Source organism: Cupressus sempervirens, chromosome 8 (genome assembly GCF_028749045.1).
Source record: "Cupressus sempervirens isolate cs-2001-9-10 chromosome 8, ASM2874904v1, whole genome shotgun sequence".
NCBI classification, from domain to species: domain Eukaryota; kingdom Viridiplantae; phylum Streptophyta; class Pinopsida; order Cupressales; family Cupressaceae; genus Cupressus; species Cupressus sempervirens.
In genome coordinates, this window is record NC_143125.1 from 326,355,827 (window position 1) to 326,376,975 (window position 21,149).

At 36.7% G+C, this 21,149-nt stretch overlaps 1 protein-coding gene across 2 annotated transcripts in view; it reads left to right on the forward strand.

Annotated features, from left to right (window-relative positions):
• The window catches only part of UBP16 (ubiquitin-specific protease 16), a 65,968-nt gene extending 59,477 nt beyond the window's left edge, over positions 1–6,491 (forward strand). For both annotated transcript variants that reach the window (XM_089797564.1, XM_089797563.1), the window contains 4 exons: positions 4,604–4,688; positions 4,772–4,984; positions 5,267–5,328; positions 5,439–6,491. In XM_089797564.1, coding sequence (XP_089653690.1) covers positions 4,604–4,688; positions 4,772–4,984; positions 5,267–5,328; positions 5,439–6,435 — 1,357 coding nt within the window. In that variant the 3' untranslated portion in view covers positions 6,436–6,491. The remainder of the gene's footprint in view (positions 1–4,603; positions 4,689–4,771; positions 4,985–5,266; positions 5,329–5,438) is intronic.
• Positions 6,492–21,149: the final 14,658 nt, after the last annotated feature.

Here is a 21,149-nt window from a genome sequence, read left to right on the forward strand (position 1 = left end):
CATTCAAGGAATGTTGCTCTAGTATGTTTAGAACTCCATCTAGATGCCTTAAATGTTCTTCCCAAGTCTTGCTGTAGATCAAGATGTCGTCTAAGAAAACCAACAAGAACTTCCTTAGCTGTCCTCTGAAAATGTGGTTCATGGCAGGACTGAAAAGTGGCAGCTGCAGTAGTTAGCCCAAAAGGTAGGACGAGCAACTCAAAGTGTCCATAGTGGCATCTAAATGATGCTTTTGGTATATCCTCTTCCCTTAATTTGATTTGGTGATAGCCTGACCTTAGGTCACTTTTTGAGAAGTAGACTGCTCCATGGAACTTGTTAATAAATTCATCAATTCGAGGAATAGGGCACCTGTTTTAAAGTGTTTTCTTATTCAGTTTCCTGTAATCAATGCACATTCTCATTGTGCTTTCTTTCTTCTTTGAGAGTATAACTGTTGAGGCAAATGGGCTGGAGCTTGGCTGAATATGCCTCATCTCAACAACTCCTTCGTGGTTTTCTCAATTTCCTCGTATTTGTGAGGATGGCGGCAGGGAGTAATAAAAATTTGTTTTGTTCCCTATTCTGGTTCAGTGGAGTGTTCAAAGTCTCTTTGGGGGAACGACCTGGTGGGATGTCATTGAAGACCTTCTTATGTCTTTTTAGTATGGGTTGTATGTTCGTGGACTGGTTTTCTTTCTAGAATTGACTTATCTAAAATCAGACATTTGGCCAACCACTCAACTTGGTTATGAACAAGGGTTTCCTCCATCTTCTATGATGAGATTACTCTACAAGACCTGTCAAATATTCCATGCAAACTAATCTTCTTTCCTCTATTTCAAAAACCATATCTCTAGCTTTGGGAGATAAAAAGTAATGTGACCCAAGAAATGTAGCCATGGGCTGCCTAGGATAACATTAGTGTCTCCCATATCCACAATATAGGATTTGTCTTTGATTGGATGTCTTCCTAATGTGATGTGAAGTTGGATAATCTTATTCATGCTGGGAGTGGTAAATTCATGAGCCAATGTTACGTTAAGCCCTTTGAAATCTTCTATTTCTAAGCCCAATCTTGCAACTAAGTTCTCATCAATGAAAATTATGAGTAGCTTCACTATTGAGTAGTGCTGTTACCTTTTTAAGTTTGATTACTCGCATCCTAAAAGGATGATGCTTGGCTGTTTCTGAAATGCAAGCCTGTGCCTCACCATCTTTATCATTTTCATCAACCTTGTCTTCTTGCTTGGGTTTTCCTCTTCTTCTGATTCTTGGAGCATTGGCTCCATATTATTAGCTTGGCTCCTCTTGCCCCTCCTATGACCTGATTCTCATTTTCTCTTACATCTGAAGCTTAAGTTTTTCTTTCTAAGATCCTTTTGTCTACATTTATGCCTGGGTGTCCAAGGACTCTTGCGATTGAAGCATGAACTTCTTTTTAGAACTCTCTTTTGGTTGCAGATATGCTTGGTTTTCCACTTTTCTTTGCAATCAAAGCATACTCATTTTCTTCTTAGCTCCTCCCTTTCCTTTGTAGGAAGAAAACCCCTCTTTCGTCCTTGTTTATCCTCAAACCCCTCTTTCGTCCTTGTTTATCCTCTTTGTAGAGATGCTTAAAGTGTGTCTTTGATGCAATTTTTTTGAATTTATCCTTGGTTGAGGGTGTATCAAACTTCAATGCCTTTTGGATTGCCTCTTTCAAGTTTGCTGGGTCTAGGACGTTCAACATGCTCTTAATTGATTCTTTCAATTCCTGTATGAATAGGTAGGCGAGTCTTTCTCGGGAAATTTCTGGTACCATGACTGCCAATCTCTCAATTTTGGTGGCCAAATTCTTCCACCAACCCCTCTTCTTTAAGTTGAGTTAATTTCTTGAAGTACCATTATGGGTGTCTTCAATCGAATCTTTATATGAGTTGTTGCATATATTCATCATAGCTATTAATTTGTTGGCGACCTTGGGTGCTAAGGCCACAATGCCACCACTTATGGGCTGCTCCAGTAGATGGAGCACTGCAAGTTTTATTGCATTTTCTTCCATCATGTGACTTAATTAGAGATAGTTCTCTAATTTCTGCACCCACAAATGTGCCGTGGTTCTCCTTGATCCTTCAAACTTAGGAAGGTTTACTTTATCTATTCTTTCCTTTAGGTCTTTATCTTCTTGTGTCTTTCTTTTTTTATTAGAGGGGGCTCTCATTTTGGCATCACAGTAGCCTTGAAAGGAGATTTCCCTTCTAAGCTTGGGGTCAATTATAGAACATACATTTACAATTTCATCAATATCATTCATAGGAGGGTTGTTCGTCTCCTCCTCCCTATGTTCCTTTCTAGTTAGGAAGGGAGGCTTCAGTGGTCCAGTATTTGGTACTCTGGGATGACCATTATTAATATTTTCAGAACGGTTAGAGTTTGTATCCCTCCCGTTGTTATTCATATTTTGGATGGCCTGAAGGAGGAGTCAATTTGTCTTATCATCAACTACCCCTGGCAGGATGGCAGGAAAGATGCTCTGATACCACTTGTAATGTCCCCTTCTGGATTTTACACTAGTTTAAACCCACTGAATCTGTGTTCTATCCTTTGTCTTTCATGCTATTCTCTCTTCCTGAGCATTGTTTCTTGACTCCAGCGACTACCCTCTGATCTCTAGCTGGTTTTGCCCTTTCTACTTATTTCCGTATGTCTTGGAGGGAAGGGTAGAATGCATTTTTATGCCCAGTCAAGAGCCACATCCTCTCCCACGGGTGTCTTATTCATTTTTGTTTTTCATAAATAACCTTAATCAAGAAATATTGGGGGATTTGTATGAATATTATTTTGATTGATCACTTCGATGAATTTCTCCATGAATATCAAATATTGATTTAACTAAATAAATAATATATCTGTTAATAATTACTAATTATATTAATATTTGCATGAATACCAAATATAAGTGTCATGAATTATATTAATATTCATATGTGAAATATGTCAACAGCATATATTCAAATCAATTACATAATCTGAACGGGGTATAGGACAGTTGTTGTAGATAACAAAATCTGATTCCCCTATTAGGAATAAACAGGGAGGGTTTGTAATTCATTATCTTGTTGTGTAAAGTCTAACCAAGGTTACATTTATTGCCAATTGCTCAGGTCTGGAATGATCATTCTGTAGATATTTTTAAATTTTTATTTATTTCTTTGGGCCTAAAGCTCACAAACACATTTCCGAACAGGATAGAACTGAATAAGATATGTTATATTGCTATCAGGATTCAACTGTGTAGTTTTTTGAGTCAAACTCATTGACCTGTGTTTCATGAATGAGTGGTTCACACGAAACCATCTCTCATGAGAATGAATGGAACACTTAGCACTCATTACATTCAAGTGATCACCTAGATGCAATGAGTGCAAGTGTTATATTCATGCTCATGAGAGATGGGTTTGTGTGAACCACTTACTGATGAAACATGAGTCAATGAGTTTGACTAAAAAAACTACACAGTTGAATCCTGATAGCAATATCACAATTTGATTTGCTGTGGAAAATATCTCCTACTTATCAAGATGATATCTGTTTGCAGACAACTTATTGAATTTGTAGCATGAAAGGACAGAAAAAATAAATATTTAATTTTACTGACCATGAATGATTAAAGTAGGCAAGCAGGACTGGAAAGTAGAGTCAGGTTCAATGTCATAACATATGAATAATGAGGGTTATAGAGAACCATAGGATCTGAAACATAAGTAAACACAAACCATGGAGGACTAAAGCTATGCTGCAAAATATTTGTTGTGAATATCTAGAGGCTGGTTCTGCTGAGCTAAAAATACTGGTTAGCAGATAGAAAATTTTGTATGTTCACAATGTTGCGTATGTTTCGAGGCTGGTTCTGCTGAGCTAAAACCTAGGATGCATGGGTACATGTACCTACACCCCTGGTATGCGTACCTACGTACCCATGTACCAGGTACACATACCCCAAGTACCAGGTACTCCATGTAGAGCATCATAGCTAACGACCTTGATTAAGATTTCTGTTTTTCTTTCTCGGGTTTCTGTTTGCACATCAGCTTGTTTGTCAAGCTTAATTGAATACGTATTCAGTTTGAAACTTTGATAATATAAAAATAGTGATAAACAGTAAACTTTATCACTGTTCAAATCAGAATTTTCTCATTTGCAATGTGTCATTGCTAAATGATTTTATGATCTTCTTGTTCATATTTAAAGTCCGCCTTCTCTGTTATGCATCTAAACATTTATCATATATTATTATTACAAATATATGGTAAATTTGTAACTAAAAACAATACATTTGCAAACTTTATCATTGTTTTTGTTTTGAAAAACCATTGTCATGCTTATAATTTCAGATTTTCTATAAATATATAACTTAAAAAAAAAGTTGAACATACCCAATTTTGAAAAATAGTCATACCTGTACCTGAACCCTAAGTCCCAAGTACCTCCGTCCCCATGCAACCTTGGAGCCTAAAACTATTGGTCAGCACATAGAAAATGTATATATTTTATACATTCACAGTTTCTTTTCTTTCAATTTATATTTGATGTTTAATGATAGATGGAGTAAACTCTCTCTTGGTACAATACATGATGACAGGTGCAAATCCTATGTGAAAGCTAGAAAGCAACTGACCATACATGAAGCTCCCAACATTCTCACAATTGCTCTGAAAAGGTTTCAGGTAATGGTCTAGTTCCTTGGATTTTCCTGGAGATAATGTTTACTGTCTGATGTTTCTGAGGGCTTTGTTTTCTTTTGTATCAGTCTGGGAAGTTTGGCAAACTCAACAAGCGAGTAGTTTTTCCTGAAATCCTCAATATGAAACCATACATGAGTGGAACTGGTGACAGACAGCCAACATACAAGCTTTATGCAGTAGTAGTGCATTTAGATATGATGAATGCTTCCTTTTCTGGGCATTATGTATGCTATGTGAAGAATTTGCAAGGGGCCTGGTACAAGCTCAATGATTGCAAGGTAAGCTCCCTTGGCAACACTGGTAATTGATATGGTATGCAAAGTTATCTCCATTTTATGTTCTCAATAGGGGGATAATATCTTAAATTCTCTTGACGGGGGTTGTAATTTAATTTAAACTCAATATTTTAGTACCTGTCACTCTGAATTTTGAACACTATTTAACATTATGTCCCACTAAGAGAATCTAGAATAGTTTTATGGATTCTGTGATTTTCTGATCTTCGCAGTCTTGTTTTTGATTTTGATGATTAAAACTCACTTCTGGTTTCTGATCTTTAGGTGAAGCAGGTAGAGCTTGATAGAGTACTGTCTCAAGGGGCATACATGCTTCTGTACTCAAGGTAATGGATTCATTGATTTCACATACTTCCTCATTCTCTCGTTTTATCATCTTTTGCAACAAGGAGTAAAGTGCAAATCAATTTGCTCCTAATGATTGATTTTTCCTCAGGTCCTCACCTCGACCACCAGCTATCATGAATGGTGGGAAAATTCCTTCCTCCACACCAGCAAATGCAGTGCATTGTGAACATGCCATCAAGACACCGATAATGCAGAATGGACTTGAAAGGATCAGTGTGCATGGCATATCTCCAGCAACCTCATATGCAGTTAATTTGGAAGACTATGGGTTTGATTACAATGGAGCTCCTTCAGTCAAGGGAAGCAGGATAAAGGGTTCCAGAGACTATGCTGATTGGGCATCCAGTGATTCTGGGTCTCTTTTTAGTTGTTCAGATGAAGCTTCTTGGAGCACTGAGAGCAATAGAGATTCAACAAGTACAGACGATTATAGTGAGACAACATTTGGAGATTCAGGGCGACTGACGTGTACCAGTTCTGGATTGCCTGAGGATCCTTCCACACTTCATAGTTCTTATTTTTGCACGAAATCATCTCCTTCTGTTCAAACGGAATATTATTTTCAGAATAATGGTTCTTTCCAGGATTCTGTATTATCAAATCAACATTTCTTTGGTGACATATACAACCAGAACAGGGAAATGGATCCAGAAATATCCACTTCCCCAGTTAAAACTCCCCAGGAAACTGATGGGCTGCCTGCCTGGCTTAATAACAGCGCTAGCAGTTTTTTTTTCTCCCCATCAGTTACTTTGGGAAATGTAGAAAACAGTTCTGATTCTGACCCATCTAGCATAAATAGTTATTGGTTAGACAGTAGGAGTAACAAAAGCAACCGTGCTGGATTTTTGCAGTTTCAAAATTCAATTGGGGCTCCTGGGGTGTCAGAAAGTGGAGCCTTTAGGAGTGAAGATTTTGCTGACCCAGCAAAGTCAAAGCACGTCAAAGAGAAGTACATGCCAGGATTTTTGCAAGAATCTGCCAGGTTAAATTTTGATGTATCTTCAAGATCATTTAATGCAACTACTAATTTTGATTATTGTTTGGTACATGACACAAGAACATCAGATTCGCTAACCGATTAATATCATGGGGTTGACAGTAACTTTATTATAAATGTATATGGAAATTAATTTTCTGAGCCTCTTTTCTTATTTCTGTGAATGGATTAAGAAAAAATGTTCTTGTTGATTACTCTAAAGATTATGGTATCATGCACTGTGGGAAATAATATTGTAACAGACTACGGTAAGATTTATTTCTTGAGAAGGGGTGGGAAACACTATTCTGTCAGCTAGTAAATTCAGCAAAAATCATTAAAAATCTAGGATATGGCTCATAGAAGCAATAGCTGGGGAAAGCTTTGGGTAACCATGATGTGGTTTTGGGATTGTGCCATTTTAAACTTGCCAGCCACGTACAGTTTGTTGACCAGAATTTCCATAAAAAATGCAGTATTTGGAAAACAGCCAGAAAACCATGTTTTTTTGACATAATTTGTAAATCATAAATAATTTATAAACTTCGGATTTTTGACTATTGTCTTAGTATAACGTGACTAGTATTTATCCTCGAAGTGCATTTGAAAAAAAACTGTTTTAGGCTGTGTGTTATGGAAGCACAGTATTTTGTCCTCAAAATACAGGACAAAATACTTGTGTTGTATTGTAGAAACCCTTTGATTGGGAGTTCGATACTTATCAAGAATTTCAGAGTAACTGGCAACATTGCATCTTTATTAAATTATTTGTCTTGTTTGTAAAGTTATGTTTCCCATTTTATGGAATTTCTTTAGCACAAAATACGGTAGTGATCCCCACACACATCCACTCAACTGCCTCCCCCTACTCCGAATCTTATCAATATTTTAGCCTTTTTTAATCTTCCATGGTTTTGAATTTTTCCCATTTTAATGTTTTTAACCCAAGTAATTGAATTTCATTTTTACTTTCAGTTCACTGTGTCAATGCTGTGTAATTTTTAAATGGAGTACTACTATGGCTCAATATTGTTAATCGGTGGATCTGACAACAGTGACAAAGTACAATATTTGGAACACAGGACTGTTAAACATTTGTGTGTTCCAGATTGCTGAAGACCCTTATATTCTGCTTAGCTTCTTTCTTTGCACAAATCGATCGATTTTCTTTAAACAGAATATAATTTTCAGAATAGTACATATTTCCAGGATTCTGTAGTTTTCAATTAGCATCTCTTAAACAAAATTTACCACCACAGTACAGAAGTTTATCCAGAAACGGCCACTTCCTAGGATATAACTTCTGAGGATAGTATGGACTACTTGCTTCTGTTAGCAACAGGGCTTGCTGCTGATATTTTGCTCCATCTATTCCAGGGATACACAGAAAGTTGAAACCAGTTATATTCTGATTCTCATCCATTGGTCATAGGCACTTATTGGTTAGATAATGGAAGTAACATATGGAACCCTCTATTGGTGGGATCTGCAACAATTCTGTTTGAAACCAGATGTGTCCGGACAAGGTATTGATTATGGTCTGGGTCCAGCACATATTTGCCTAGGTTCTTGCCCTGGGCCTGTGGATCTGGCCTGAGGTAGGACCTGGGTAAACCTGAAAAGAAGCTGCCTGGGACATTGAAAAAGTTAAGATAGATGGTTTGAGAATGAATACATCTGCTCAGGCAAACTGTCGAATAATCCGCCGAAGACTTGAAAACATGTTTCTTATTAAAAAAATGTCAGGAAACTAAACAAAAATCCTAACAAATGGCTTTCCTTAGTCTTAATTGAGGATGAGGGAAACAAGGCTAGTGGGAGTGGCATTGGCACTGCTTTTAGTTTCAATATACAAGTTGAATACTTCGATGCACTTGTTGAAGAGGAATATGATGTTTTAAACTGATTTTACAAGTGAACTTTGAAGGAGCATTAACGTAAATCATTTCGATTAATCTCTTATTTTTAGACATTGACTTGTAAATTATCCATGGTGTTGTGTATTTAACTTGTACAGTTTGTGAAAATTCTATATATATATATATATATAGGATTGAACTCAACTGTACCAAACATGGGAAAGAAGATTATCAAACTGCAGAACCCAGATCTGAACCCTAACAATCAACATGGATAAGAACTTAAATAGGCCTTTTCCAATTTCATAGTGTAGTGGGGGCTCATAATGTATCAGATCGAAGAGCTTGTTGTGCACATTTTGCTGCTCAAGAAAATTATTGAAGATTAGGTGTTTGTCTGGTTTCTTGAAGAATCTGCTTAGTTTAGTTTTGATATATATAATATAATGAAGATCAGTCTGTGTAGCAGCTAAATTTAATAGCTGGTGCATTCCTCACGCAATGTCAGCTTTGCTAACAAATTGATCTATTGGACTTGTCAGATAATCCAAAATGCTTTGTTCATCTTAAAGACTTATTTCTGTGAAAGAATGAACAGAAGGTTCTTGTTGATTTAATTTAGTGGAAATTTTGCTACTGTTCTTACATAAGTATCATTTATGGAACAAAATCTTTAACAGACAACAGAAGCTGTAATTTATTGGAAGAGGGTACACAAAGCTATATTAAAAAATGTGCTCTTTTAATCATTTATATCTGTGAAATATTAGTGAATCACAAGCACGCTTTATATCTGTGAAATATTAGTGAATCACAAGCACGCTAACATGTTTAACGTGAATTGACTTGCTAAGATGTTTTGAATCTGGGGTGTTTGCATGTACACGAGACAGAGCAGAGTTGTCAATTCAATTGATTTGATAATAGCATTTCTGCGCCAGGACACTTCCCATTGTGGTAATTTGAAAAAAATTCTGAATGAAAGCAAAGAAAGAAGACTATGTTGAACTACAGATGCAGTTTAACAATCTGGAAGAGGGGAGAAGTGAGAACACTGGTGTTGTGGTGTTGGATTGTAATGTCCCACCTGGAGATTCTTGGAAACAAGGATAAACAAAGACAAGCATATTATTTTTCGAAGATAAAGCATAGAAACATGCATCAACCAACATAAAAGAGATTGCAATGGAAGACTTAACTCACTGGTCAACCAAGTGTTCATCACTTACTACCACATTCATTTTTATCTACATGAGTTAAACATACAAGATTCATTCCATTAGTATAATAACCAGGTGATAATGTTCATTTTAAATCCCAAACACATATTCTTGAATGATTAAACCATACAAGTCTATTTCCGACTAACCATAACATGATCAAGGATTATAAGCAAAGACCTTCAAATGGTTAAGCACAAGACGAGGGCTCAAGGTTACAACCACTCATTTATTGGACACTAATAAACACATAAGTCAACATGGTCAAACACGAGTAAACACTGCTGCAGGAACCTAGTCCAGTGCATGAGGACAAATAATACATAGTGCAAACACTATTCACATCTTAGCATAATCACGACACAACATCGTGATGCTACATCAATTCGGGTAACTACTGACACACCTTAGTAAAACCCACCAAATACATCATAGTCTCATGAATTGGGTATAAGCATAAATTAGTACAGCTGATACAATAACATAAACAAAACATCCCAAGGGTGTAGACCACTCACGGGTCCCAATCACAATCACTCACAAAGCAAGATCATCGAGGTAGCATCTATCAGGATGACTTACATAAATCAAATGGGAGAGGCACTATCATCCCCCCCAAGGACTAGACTTACTCCTAGAAGCCTATAATACAAGAATAGAGACTAATCACACCAAGAGCAAAATCAAATCCGAACAATATAAGAAAACCACGTCAACTTCTCCACAAGTTGAACCAAAAACACTCCAACACTCCCAAGGAATCTTGTCAACCCCCAATAGGTCAACCATGAGAGAAAAGGGTGCCACAATGCCAGTCCTTCAACAAGTTCTTATGGGCTAGGAATACATATCTAGCCACAAACTCAATGCTACAAGGCAAGGAACCTACCACTCTACCTTGTAATAGGTGTCTAACTGCAACATGCACCTACTAGGAGACCACTAACCAAGGTTCAAATACCAAGCACTACCAATCATAAATGGAGTAATGGGGAAGAAATATCCCAAAATACTGAAGAACATTACCATGCAACATATGAGCATTCTCGAATCCACCTAGTCTCACTAACTCACCCTTAGAACACAAGGAATGAGGATTCTCTATCACAATCATAGTCTAAGGGATACTCTCGAAACTAACTACCAAGCATAGGAGCAACCAAGTCTCTTTGGTACAAAAATCTCAACTATCACTCGAAACTAGGGTTAACACAACTAGACAAGGTATCACTTGTCAACAAGGTTGTAAAGAAATCCTTTAATGGACAAAATCATATGTCAGCTTCATACCAACTCACAAGAGGGTAATACGTGTTGAAGGATACCATGTCTCTCTTGCGACATGCTAGGAAAATTGTGCCAAATCTTCCACTAAACTCAATCTGCAACCTCAAGTCAACCAAGGAAGAACATCTTGATTGAGATAGCATCCTAAAGATGCAAGCTTAGGGAGAAAGGAACTATAGAGTATTAGGAGTGAGAGGGAGTCTCTCCCAACCTCATTGCTAATTCAACCCAAGATGTGTTCGGGAACTCACAATTCAACCAACCATCTAAACACCTAGTCCCACACTGATTGTGCTAGTGGCATAACCATGCCAACCTACTCCTCTAGAGAGGTAAGCACAAGGGAAAAATATAGCAACACCGAGGCTCACAACTAGGGTTAACCTCAAAGGTGAACTAGGCCACCCAATTATCAAAGGATAGCATCCACTCACAGAAAATGGCTCTAGAGAAACACATGGTCATAAGACCCATGATCATAGATCAAAGTTTTCTATGCATTAGGTCATGCAATAATGCTTTAAGCAATAATGACCTTCACTGTGGGAGCCACCAAGAGCCATAACCTTCATATCCAAGCTCCACTTGACCCTCCTCAAAAGAGATCAAAAGGGATCTACACAAGTTCTATGACACAAAGAACTTAAGCCAGCTAAGGACCGCACAAAAAACAACTCACAAGAGCATCCAACAAGGCAAAAAGCCATCTGTCTTGGTTGCTAAATAGCACAAACAACCAAAACATCCAAAACCACAAGGCGGAGGGATACCGACAAACAAATATCAACACATGCTAAAACTAAATAATCTCATTAACATAATCAACATTAAATCATCAATAAACAGTTGCAAATATTTGAATTCAAGATAGAGAAATACAACAAGAATAAATTACCATCTAACACATACGTACTTTTATCAACTTTCTTTCTCCTTCATGAAAACATTGCATTTATCAAAATTGAACCAAACAACATTTTCACTACAACCTTACATCTATTAACAAACTCCCCAATATGTTCTCCGCTATTTTATCCTTTGTACATACTATCAGTGGTCTAAAATGGACATAATAGAGTCACAACACATAAGTGGGCAACAATAAAAGACATTTAGAAAAGTCACGATGAAACAAAATGAAAAATCCCAAGCGAGGGATTTATCAATTCCAATAGTAAATCTAAAAAATGTGCATTTTTGAGGAGGTACCTCTTAATTATTACCTCTTTGTATTGGCATGTACTGTGGGTGATCTCAAATTGTAGTGAGAAAGATCGCCTTACCTGTTATTGCTACATCTTTCTTTATTGCAGGAGTTTGGTGATTACCGTGAGTTATAGGATGGGTGGTGAGCCAAGGAAACAAGAGCCTGCAAACTCTAAGCATTGGAAGGAGAAAATAGAAGTTTGGAACATTTTTCATAAAGGTAAGGTTACTAATTCTCTTGAAAGATTGCATGGCTACAAACCCCATATTATTGAGGAATTTTTAAGAAGTTGGGCTAGGGATGGTGTCACTTTGCATGGGGTTTCTGTGAATATTATAGAAGAGTTTATTGCTGAAATAACTGGGCTTTCTGTTGGGGGAATAAAATTCAAGAAAGAGACTAAAATTTCAAATGATGCCATCAAAAAATTTCCAAAAATCCTTGAAGAAGAGAGAAAGCTGGTAAAAGAAGGGGACTTTTCTGATTTGGATCATATTAAATTTGTGTAGCAAGATGTTCTGTCTTGCATTCGTGAGTATTTCATCCTTGATGGGAGATCCTAAAGAGTGCATAATTTTCATTTTGTTTTTTTAAATCACTTTAGATACAAGGATATGGTTTCTTTTCCATTCTACTTGAAGTATTCCTTGTTAAACAACCTCAATGCACATAGGAAAAAGATTTCTAGGCCTATTCTTCATGAAGGATTGATCCTTCTTATTGATGAATATTGTAGGGAGAATGCTATCAAGTTCTATTCGTCAACTGGTAAAAGAAAGAAGTCTTCTAGTAAGGAGATTCTGGATAAATCTAGTGTTGAAAAAGTCAAAATACACAATGTTAAAATTGAGGAGATTATGGATATGGAAACTGAATTAGATAGCGACTAGACTAGTGAGAAGGAAAATGCAAAGAAAAAGAAAAACAGGGAGGTTAAAAGCGAAAGGAAAAGCAAGAACAAACTTGAGGTTAGAGAAGATAGCTCGGAAGAGGAAAATGACACCATAGAAGTAGATAATGAGAATGAAAAGGAAGGTCAAACAGAGACTTTAGCTCAAACAATGATGGGTACTCGGGCAATCAGGATGACTCTATGGCTAAGTCCGATGGGACTGGGAGTAATGTCGGTTCTCCAAACCCTAAAATTAAGAACCTCGACATTTCTTTGATTACTAAGGATAAATATATTGAGTTGAAAGATATTATACCCACAAAGGAAGCTGTGAAGGACGAGGGGAGTCGACTGGAAACCAAGAAGGATGATAACATTATGTTTACTACCCACGACCCAAATGTTGCTGATTCAACCCAGATGATGGATAATGAGGAAATGTATCTTGTTGGGGATAGAGATTCGAAGTTGGAAGAGACTAGTCTGGAAGAGATCGACATTGATTCTAGTCACCATGAGCTGAAGAGTGTGAATGAGGAGAGTGGGGAAGAAGAAATTCAGTGGAAGGCTTTTGTTTCTTGACAAAGCTAAAATGAAGGCAGATGTTTCTTTGAAGGCTGATACATGGTTCTATAATTAAAACGTTTCATTAAAGAAAAATGTTAAAGAATTGCAGAAGAATCTAGATATTGAAAGAAACAAAATAATTGAGCTCGAAGGGAAAATTGGGAACATTCTTGAGAAACTGATGGCCTTAGGCAATTGGTCAAGGAGAGCGAACAATAGATGGACATAATTACAACCAACTTATGTGTGACGAAGGTTAGTTTGGGCAGGAGGAGCAATGAGGAAATTATCTCTCCTATGCATACCAAAATGTCTGGTGGGTCTAGCAGAAGGACAAGGTAGAGGACTAAAAGGGTTAGTGAAGCTGCCCCTGTCTCCGTTGTTGAGAATCTCTTTTAAGGGATTGCTAATACCGCCAAAGATCTAACTAAGGTTATGGAGGAACTCCAGTGACAGAGTTTTCCTGGTTTTCTTTTTTTGGTTGTGGTTGCTAGTCCGGATTTCTGGTTTTGGTTTTGGTTTTGTACTTTTGAGCTAGTTGTTTCTTACTATTTTTTACTTTCTAGCTGGTTTTTTGTTGTTAGAATGCTACTTGTAGGTTTCACGTCCTTGTAAAACCTGGTTTTTTAATGATGTTATTGTAGGTTTCCGGTTCTTGTAAAATTGGGTGGACTTTTTATCATTTATCTTTGGTTTTTGTATGGGGTTTTAGGTTCCCCCAAAACCTATTTTTTACCTTAATCCAAAACAAACAATTAGTCAAGTATGACAACTATCACAAAGAGAGAGATAGAGAAATTTTGATGAAGAGTCCAAGCGAGAAAAATACTGAAAACCAATGCTAACCCAAACAACATGTGGAAAGTTCCACCAACCAAAATAAAATAAGGCACCAATCTAGATTACATTACAAGTGATGACTAAGAACAAACACTGAATAGGGATTAATTCCCACACAATGCTAAGGAATACATCTTCCTAGCATCATTAGAGAACACACTCACGCATGTTAGGGAATACACCATCAATGACCTTATGCATTTACATAACTACATTTTCGCTAATTCTTCTCCATGTAAGCTTAAGAAATAAACAATTTGGGGATGTTAGTCATTAACCCAAATGATCTAATGCAAAACTAATCCCTTTTCAATGATTTCAAAATATACACTAATTTATTCCAACAAAAAGGAACTATTTCATTACTATAATGAATTAACAATGAATTACAATTACATTTCATTTCTTTACTTTCAATAGGAGAAACAAGGAAAACAATGCACCTTACTCCACAAGGAGAAACAAAATTGGCGCTCAAAGCCAACACATGGATATCAATTAGTGGTCCATCTAAGAGGGTCACACAAGCAACCAACCATGCTAAGGCACATCGATTCCCTCTACATAACAAGGAAAGATTCACTTCCTTCTCCTCACATTACTCGAGTCACATCTACTGGATAAGCAAGTTCATCCCAAGTAGGTACCCAAGCAACAAGAAATCACGACCTCACAAAGAGACACTCACATTCACACAATCACAACATCAACCATGTGGGAAACATATATACAGAGATCCCAATGTTTGAACATGGGCTCTAATACTAGATGTAATGCCTCACTCGGAGATCCTTGGAAACAAGGATAAACAAATAAAAATATATTTTTATAAAGATAAAGCATAAAACATGCAACAACAAACATAAAAGAGATTGCAACAGAAGAATTAACTCTTTGGTCAACCAAAGATCCCCAAGCGTTCATCACTTCCTACCACATTCATTTTCATCTACATGAGTTAAACATACAAAGTTCATTCCATTATTATGATAACCAGGTGATGATGTTCATTTTAAATTCCAAACACAGATTCTTGAATGATTAAACCATGCAAGTCCATTTCCAACTAACCATAACATAATCAATAATTATAAGCAGAGACCCTCAAATGGTTAAACACAAAACAAGGGCTCAAGGTTACAACCACTCATTTACTGGACATCATGTTGAAAGAAAAATGTTGAATCTTGAAATTATGCTAAGTCTGAATTCCTAAAGCCTTGAAATCTGACTAAGTCTGAATTCTTGAAGCCCTGAAATTTGACAAAGTCTAAATTCCTGAAGCCCTCATGTTTTCTAGAATCTTTATCTTAACTCAGAGAGGTTTGGAACCTATATCAAATGAATCATCACACATATATAAAATACATCTTAAGTATAAGAAATAATACATAACAAGAAGGAATAAGAGAATGATATATTTTATATATAGGAAGCAAGAACCCCCAAAAGGGTGCCCAAATCACCTTAAGAAGATGTGCGATACTTAACACAACTATCATGTGATACTTCTCACTATAACCATGCAACACTTCACTAGTATTGTCAATACTTCATATAACTGTGGTGTGATACTTCACTAGTATGGTACAATACTTCATATAATTGTGGTGCAATACTTCACCAGTATCGTACAATACTTCCTCCAACTAGGGGTGATACTTTACTAGTATCGTATGAGATATTGTCCTAGTATTGCGTAGGATTAACAAGGTTAAAAGGCTAAACTAGTATGCAAATAAGGTTATAACGTCCACATTGGAGAGTACCAGAGTCACCAAACTCAAGGAATGAACATTTGAGAGCATCAAATGCATAGAGAAGATCTACATAACTCACATAAACAACATGTTATTCTAAACCATGATAAATAACATTGCAATGAAGTAAAAACAAGATCCACACAAATACATGGACACAAGCAACATCTCAAGAAGGAAAGTACAAGCATATGATGAAACCAAATCCAACCAACCACGCTCGTTTCCTCCCTACCATAATGACATCATAAGACCTCAATGGCCCTAACCATGCCCCTGAGCATGAATCTCAAATTGCAAGATAGTTGGAGTTGTCTCATGATAAGATAAGATATGACAAGATAAAATTATTAATGTCCAATGAGAGACCACAAAGCTCTAAGGGACTAAAAAGTGAACAAGATAAAAGATCATTAGCAGTTAGAGCACTAGGTAGTGCCAAGAAAAGAAAGCAAACAAGAAAAACAAGAGAAACAAGAAGCAACTAGGATCACAAGGACAAGGCAAGGACTAAGGGTCCTTCCTCAAAAGAAAGAAGCTAAGCATTGAAGGGTATGAACTAGGGCGAGCATGAGCCCTAAACCACTGCCAAGAAGAGTTGGAAGGGTGTCACTGACGAGTATAACCACTATGAGGTCTCACAGATCTAGAGTGACTAGTGATGGTGGCACTCGAAGGATGCTTTGTCCCACATGCATGAGATGAGGGAGAGAAGAAATCGGTGATGAGCTGAACTTGGGTCACTCTTTGGAAGAATCAAAGCTATAAGGTGTGGTCACGGAGCTGCATGGTCTCTCTAAGGTATAGTATGAGGCATCTCTGGTCCGTGTAGCACAATAGATCATTCTTACCAATAACTATCAATTAACATCATAAGAACAAGTACATCCAACATGCTAATCTACCAATAGCATCACTAATCCAAAGTAGTGGCAAGAAACATCATCTAGAAATATGATACAACATCATGATAAAGGAATGCATCAAGTAAAATACTAAACATAATCTTAACATGATATCAATGCATCTAAAGTAAAACATAAATCTCAAGAGAACATACCCCTATACACCGAAGTACCAAATGAATATCTAACACCGGTCTCAAACTAGAAGTAGACCATCTCTATACACTAGTCCCTAGCAGTGGTATAGGTAGCTACACCTCCCAACCACATGGTACCCATAGGTCCACACCTGTCATGCTCATGGAGATAATGACCCAACCACAATCACAAAAAGCAATCACTCATGGCTAACACTCACGCCAATCAAGTATGATACCAACATCTATATGATCATGAATACAATGCAATATATCAGGTCATTGGTCAGACCCACTATAGGATAACTATGTAGGGACTCTAATGGAGTGTAAGCACTTGGCGTCAGAAAGCCCAAGCTATATGTGGCATGGTAACACGCTCCCCTTGGGAGACCCAATACCTTGTGTCGTAACACGCTCTCTTAAGAGGCCCAACACCTTGTGAGGTAACACGCTCTCGCATGCGGCCCAACACTACACCCTCGCATAGGCTCCCTTAGGATGCTCAAAGAACGTACATGTGTTCACTTATCTTATATTTAAGTTTATTTCCCATTTATTAATTTTGATTATCACTTTTTAGAACCTTTTCATGTTACCTTGTTAGGCACGTTCAGGCCAAGGTACACGAGAGAAGCCACTCCACACATCTACCCTACATACGCATGCTCATCACATGATGAGTGTCCAAAGGCAATGCAAGTTTTGAACCCAACCCCCAAATGAATAATCCCTCAATCGACCTATATCCGAGAGTTCGAGTCTCACAAGATCCCTTCATATGCATGCACACGTGCTCGTGTGTGGGCACAACCAACTTCATGAATGTAATCACATAAAACCAATGCAAGGGTTGGATACAAGAAATGAAGCAAATGAAACAAGAATAACAATCATAGTCAATCCGCCTAATTTAGGAGTACAAATTTGACATGAATCCCAATAAGCAATAACTCACCAAGCATCATGAACTCACTCAACCAACCTAAATCTGGGAGTGTGGATTCTACACGAATCTCAATGTCTGCAAGGAAACATGGGATACAATCCATTTCCACAATCCAAGAAGACACTGCCAAAACCTTAACAAAATATGGGTGGCACACAAATCAAGGCAATAGTAAAAAAACCCAAAATTCAAATTTCTTAGATAACAATGAAACTAAAATTCCAACTCAAGAATATGGTCACAAGACCAAAGGTACAATACAGTTCACAAAACAGGCTCAAATTTACAATCTGGTAAATTGACAAAAGACATAAGTCCACAAAATCCACTATGACAACACGAGTTCGTATTGGGAAATAAAATACCCCAGAATGTCCTATAACATTCTGATTCCACAATCCTAATCATTGAGGCAATGATTCCAAGATCCAACCTCTAATCAGGCCAAATAGAGAAATGGGCGAAAACGACATGGCACACAAAACGAGATAATGCCAAAACACCCAAAATTTAAACATCAAATAAATCAATGAGATTAAAACCCATTGGTCTAAATCCAACCAAGAACACACTTTTCAAATAAAATCTTGGACCTAGACGCTTCATGGAAATTCAACATCATAACAGTAGGAAAACCCCCAAACCCATAGGCTGAAAACATCAAATACTCACACCCATCCAATCGGGTGGTGGAATTGCATAAAAATGAAGGGGAACACTAGTTCTCTACTCTCTAACATTTAGAAACAAGAATAATAAGCTAAAACAATGTAAAACCATTAAAACCAGAAAGCCTTACCTCACAATCAAGAGGCAAAACGAGAAGTACCATTGTAAAATAACGGGGATGCTGAATCAAATGAAACCATTGGCATAGTAGAGAAATCTTGATACAAATCCAACAAGACCGATCTCATGATGATCCGCCAAGCCAAACTCCCGAAACGAGTAAAACATTGATTTCTCACAAGAGGGTTTTGATGAATATCCTCCAAAACCATGGAATAGAAAAAAAAGAAGTGAGAATATATTCACTTTTAAGCCAATATATGTATTTTTACAAAGTGACATATAAAATAATATAATTGGCTTCCTTAACCCAAATTAAATCAGGCAATTCCAATTGAATTGAAATTTAACTATGACAAATTAATGGTAATAAAATAAAGATTAAATTCAATAATTAAAATCTCTCTAACCCATTAAACATCATTCAATTAATATTTTCCGTGATCACTGTGAAATCCTAAATGCGTAGACATGCTCACGATTCTAATCACATAATGCATTGTGAATCCGAATTTACCAATTACCAGAGGGTTAAAATAATAATAAAAGATACATCGCCCATATAGGGACAATATTGGCTTAACATGAAAGATCTAGTCAATAACTCAATGTGCCACTGTCAAGGATATTAGTCGTGCATAATGAATGAACACAATCAAGTGTAGATGCACAATAATAATAGTCAAAGCAACACTTACGCAGAATCACGTAATTAAAGCATTTAATTAATTTCATCTAAATAATACTTTAAATAACCCATTTGCATAAAACTTCTGAAATGGTTAAGGTAAATATCCATAGCACATTATTCCATAAATCTAATATGGATAGACCATTTTCAATTTTTCTAAGCATTTAATAATGGAAATAATTGCTATTACTTAACAACAATTAAAGCATAATAAACACATAAGTCAACATGTTCAAACAGATGAGTAAACACTGCTGTAGGAACTTAGTCCAGTGCAACAGAACAAATAACACACAGTGCAACTATTATTCACATCTTAGGGTAATCATGACACAACATCATGATGCCACACCAATCCAGGTAACGGATGGCACAAACCTTAATAAAACCACCAAATACATCATAATATCATAAATCAAGCATAAGCATAAATTAATCCAACTGATACAATAACATAAACAAAACATCCCAAGGGTGTAGATCACTTATGGGTCCCAATCATAATCACTGACAAAGCAAGATCATCAAGGTAGCATCCATCAAGATGATTTACATAAATCAAATGGGAGAGGCACTACATGGATTCTCTTAACTATGAGTTGATGTAAAAAAATTGTACTATTTTCTATGTTAAACCCAACCTTAAAACCTACTTCTTATTGTATAATATTTATAAGCAACATAAGATTAGGTTAGCTAATATGATCAAGAAGACTATATTCATCCACTTAGAAGAGATTTTATGGAAATACATAGATAAACTTCTCGTTCTTGACACACTTTCCTTTCTCTCCCAATCTCAATCTCTTTGGCCTTATGGATCTGCTGAAGTGTAGGAGAAACAAACTTCATGTTCATGTAACAATAGAGCATGTGGGAATTGAAAGTGGGACCATTACAATCAATTGATGTCACACCTATTTTTTAATAAGTAATACAAAATAGTGTTTAATGTTGCATAGCAAAATCTTATTTATGAGAAAATAGAGGATGCATGGATAAATCCTTGCTTTCACACACATCTTGTATTAAACAGGAAGATGCAAGGCAATGGAAAACAAGTCATATGATGGAAAGTTCTCAGGGGCTTACCCATTTTTCTTTCCTACTAGTTTATCTCAACATTCCTCTTTTGATCACCTACTTATGTTTCTCAACTTCATGACCATTCATTCCTTCCATGTACCTTCTCACGTCGATCTCTCTTAGATACACCCCATAAACTCATCAAGCTAAACAAAGTAGAGAAAACACATTTGTTTAGTACATTTGACAAGGGAATATTAGTAGTGTGGGGTAAACCAATTAAAGAAAAAGCCATTGAATTAGATTGGGTATGCTGTGGCCAAAGAATGTGTTGACAACACACATTTGACTAGAATTGGCTGAATTCCATTTGTGAATTTGTGCTCATGAAATTTGTTCCGTACACTTTCAGAAGTTAGGATGCGAACCCTTAGATTGGAAACTATATATGCCAATTTATTCCTAGACTTGTTAATATCTAAGTTACCAAATTCTCTCCAGCAACCCTCAAAGTTTAGTTCAATTATGTCCAAAGTCTAGTCCTTGTCAAATTCTACCCAAATTCTCCTAGAGAGCCACAATTTTTTTTGTAAATTCTATCAAAGGAATTGAGGCAGAATTCAGAGAAAAATTTGAAGAATTTGTTGCTCAACAGCCGAACCCAAGCGAAATTTGGTCTCAAAACAAATTG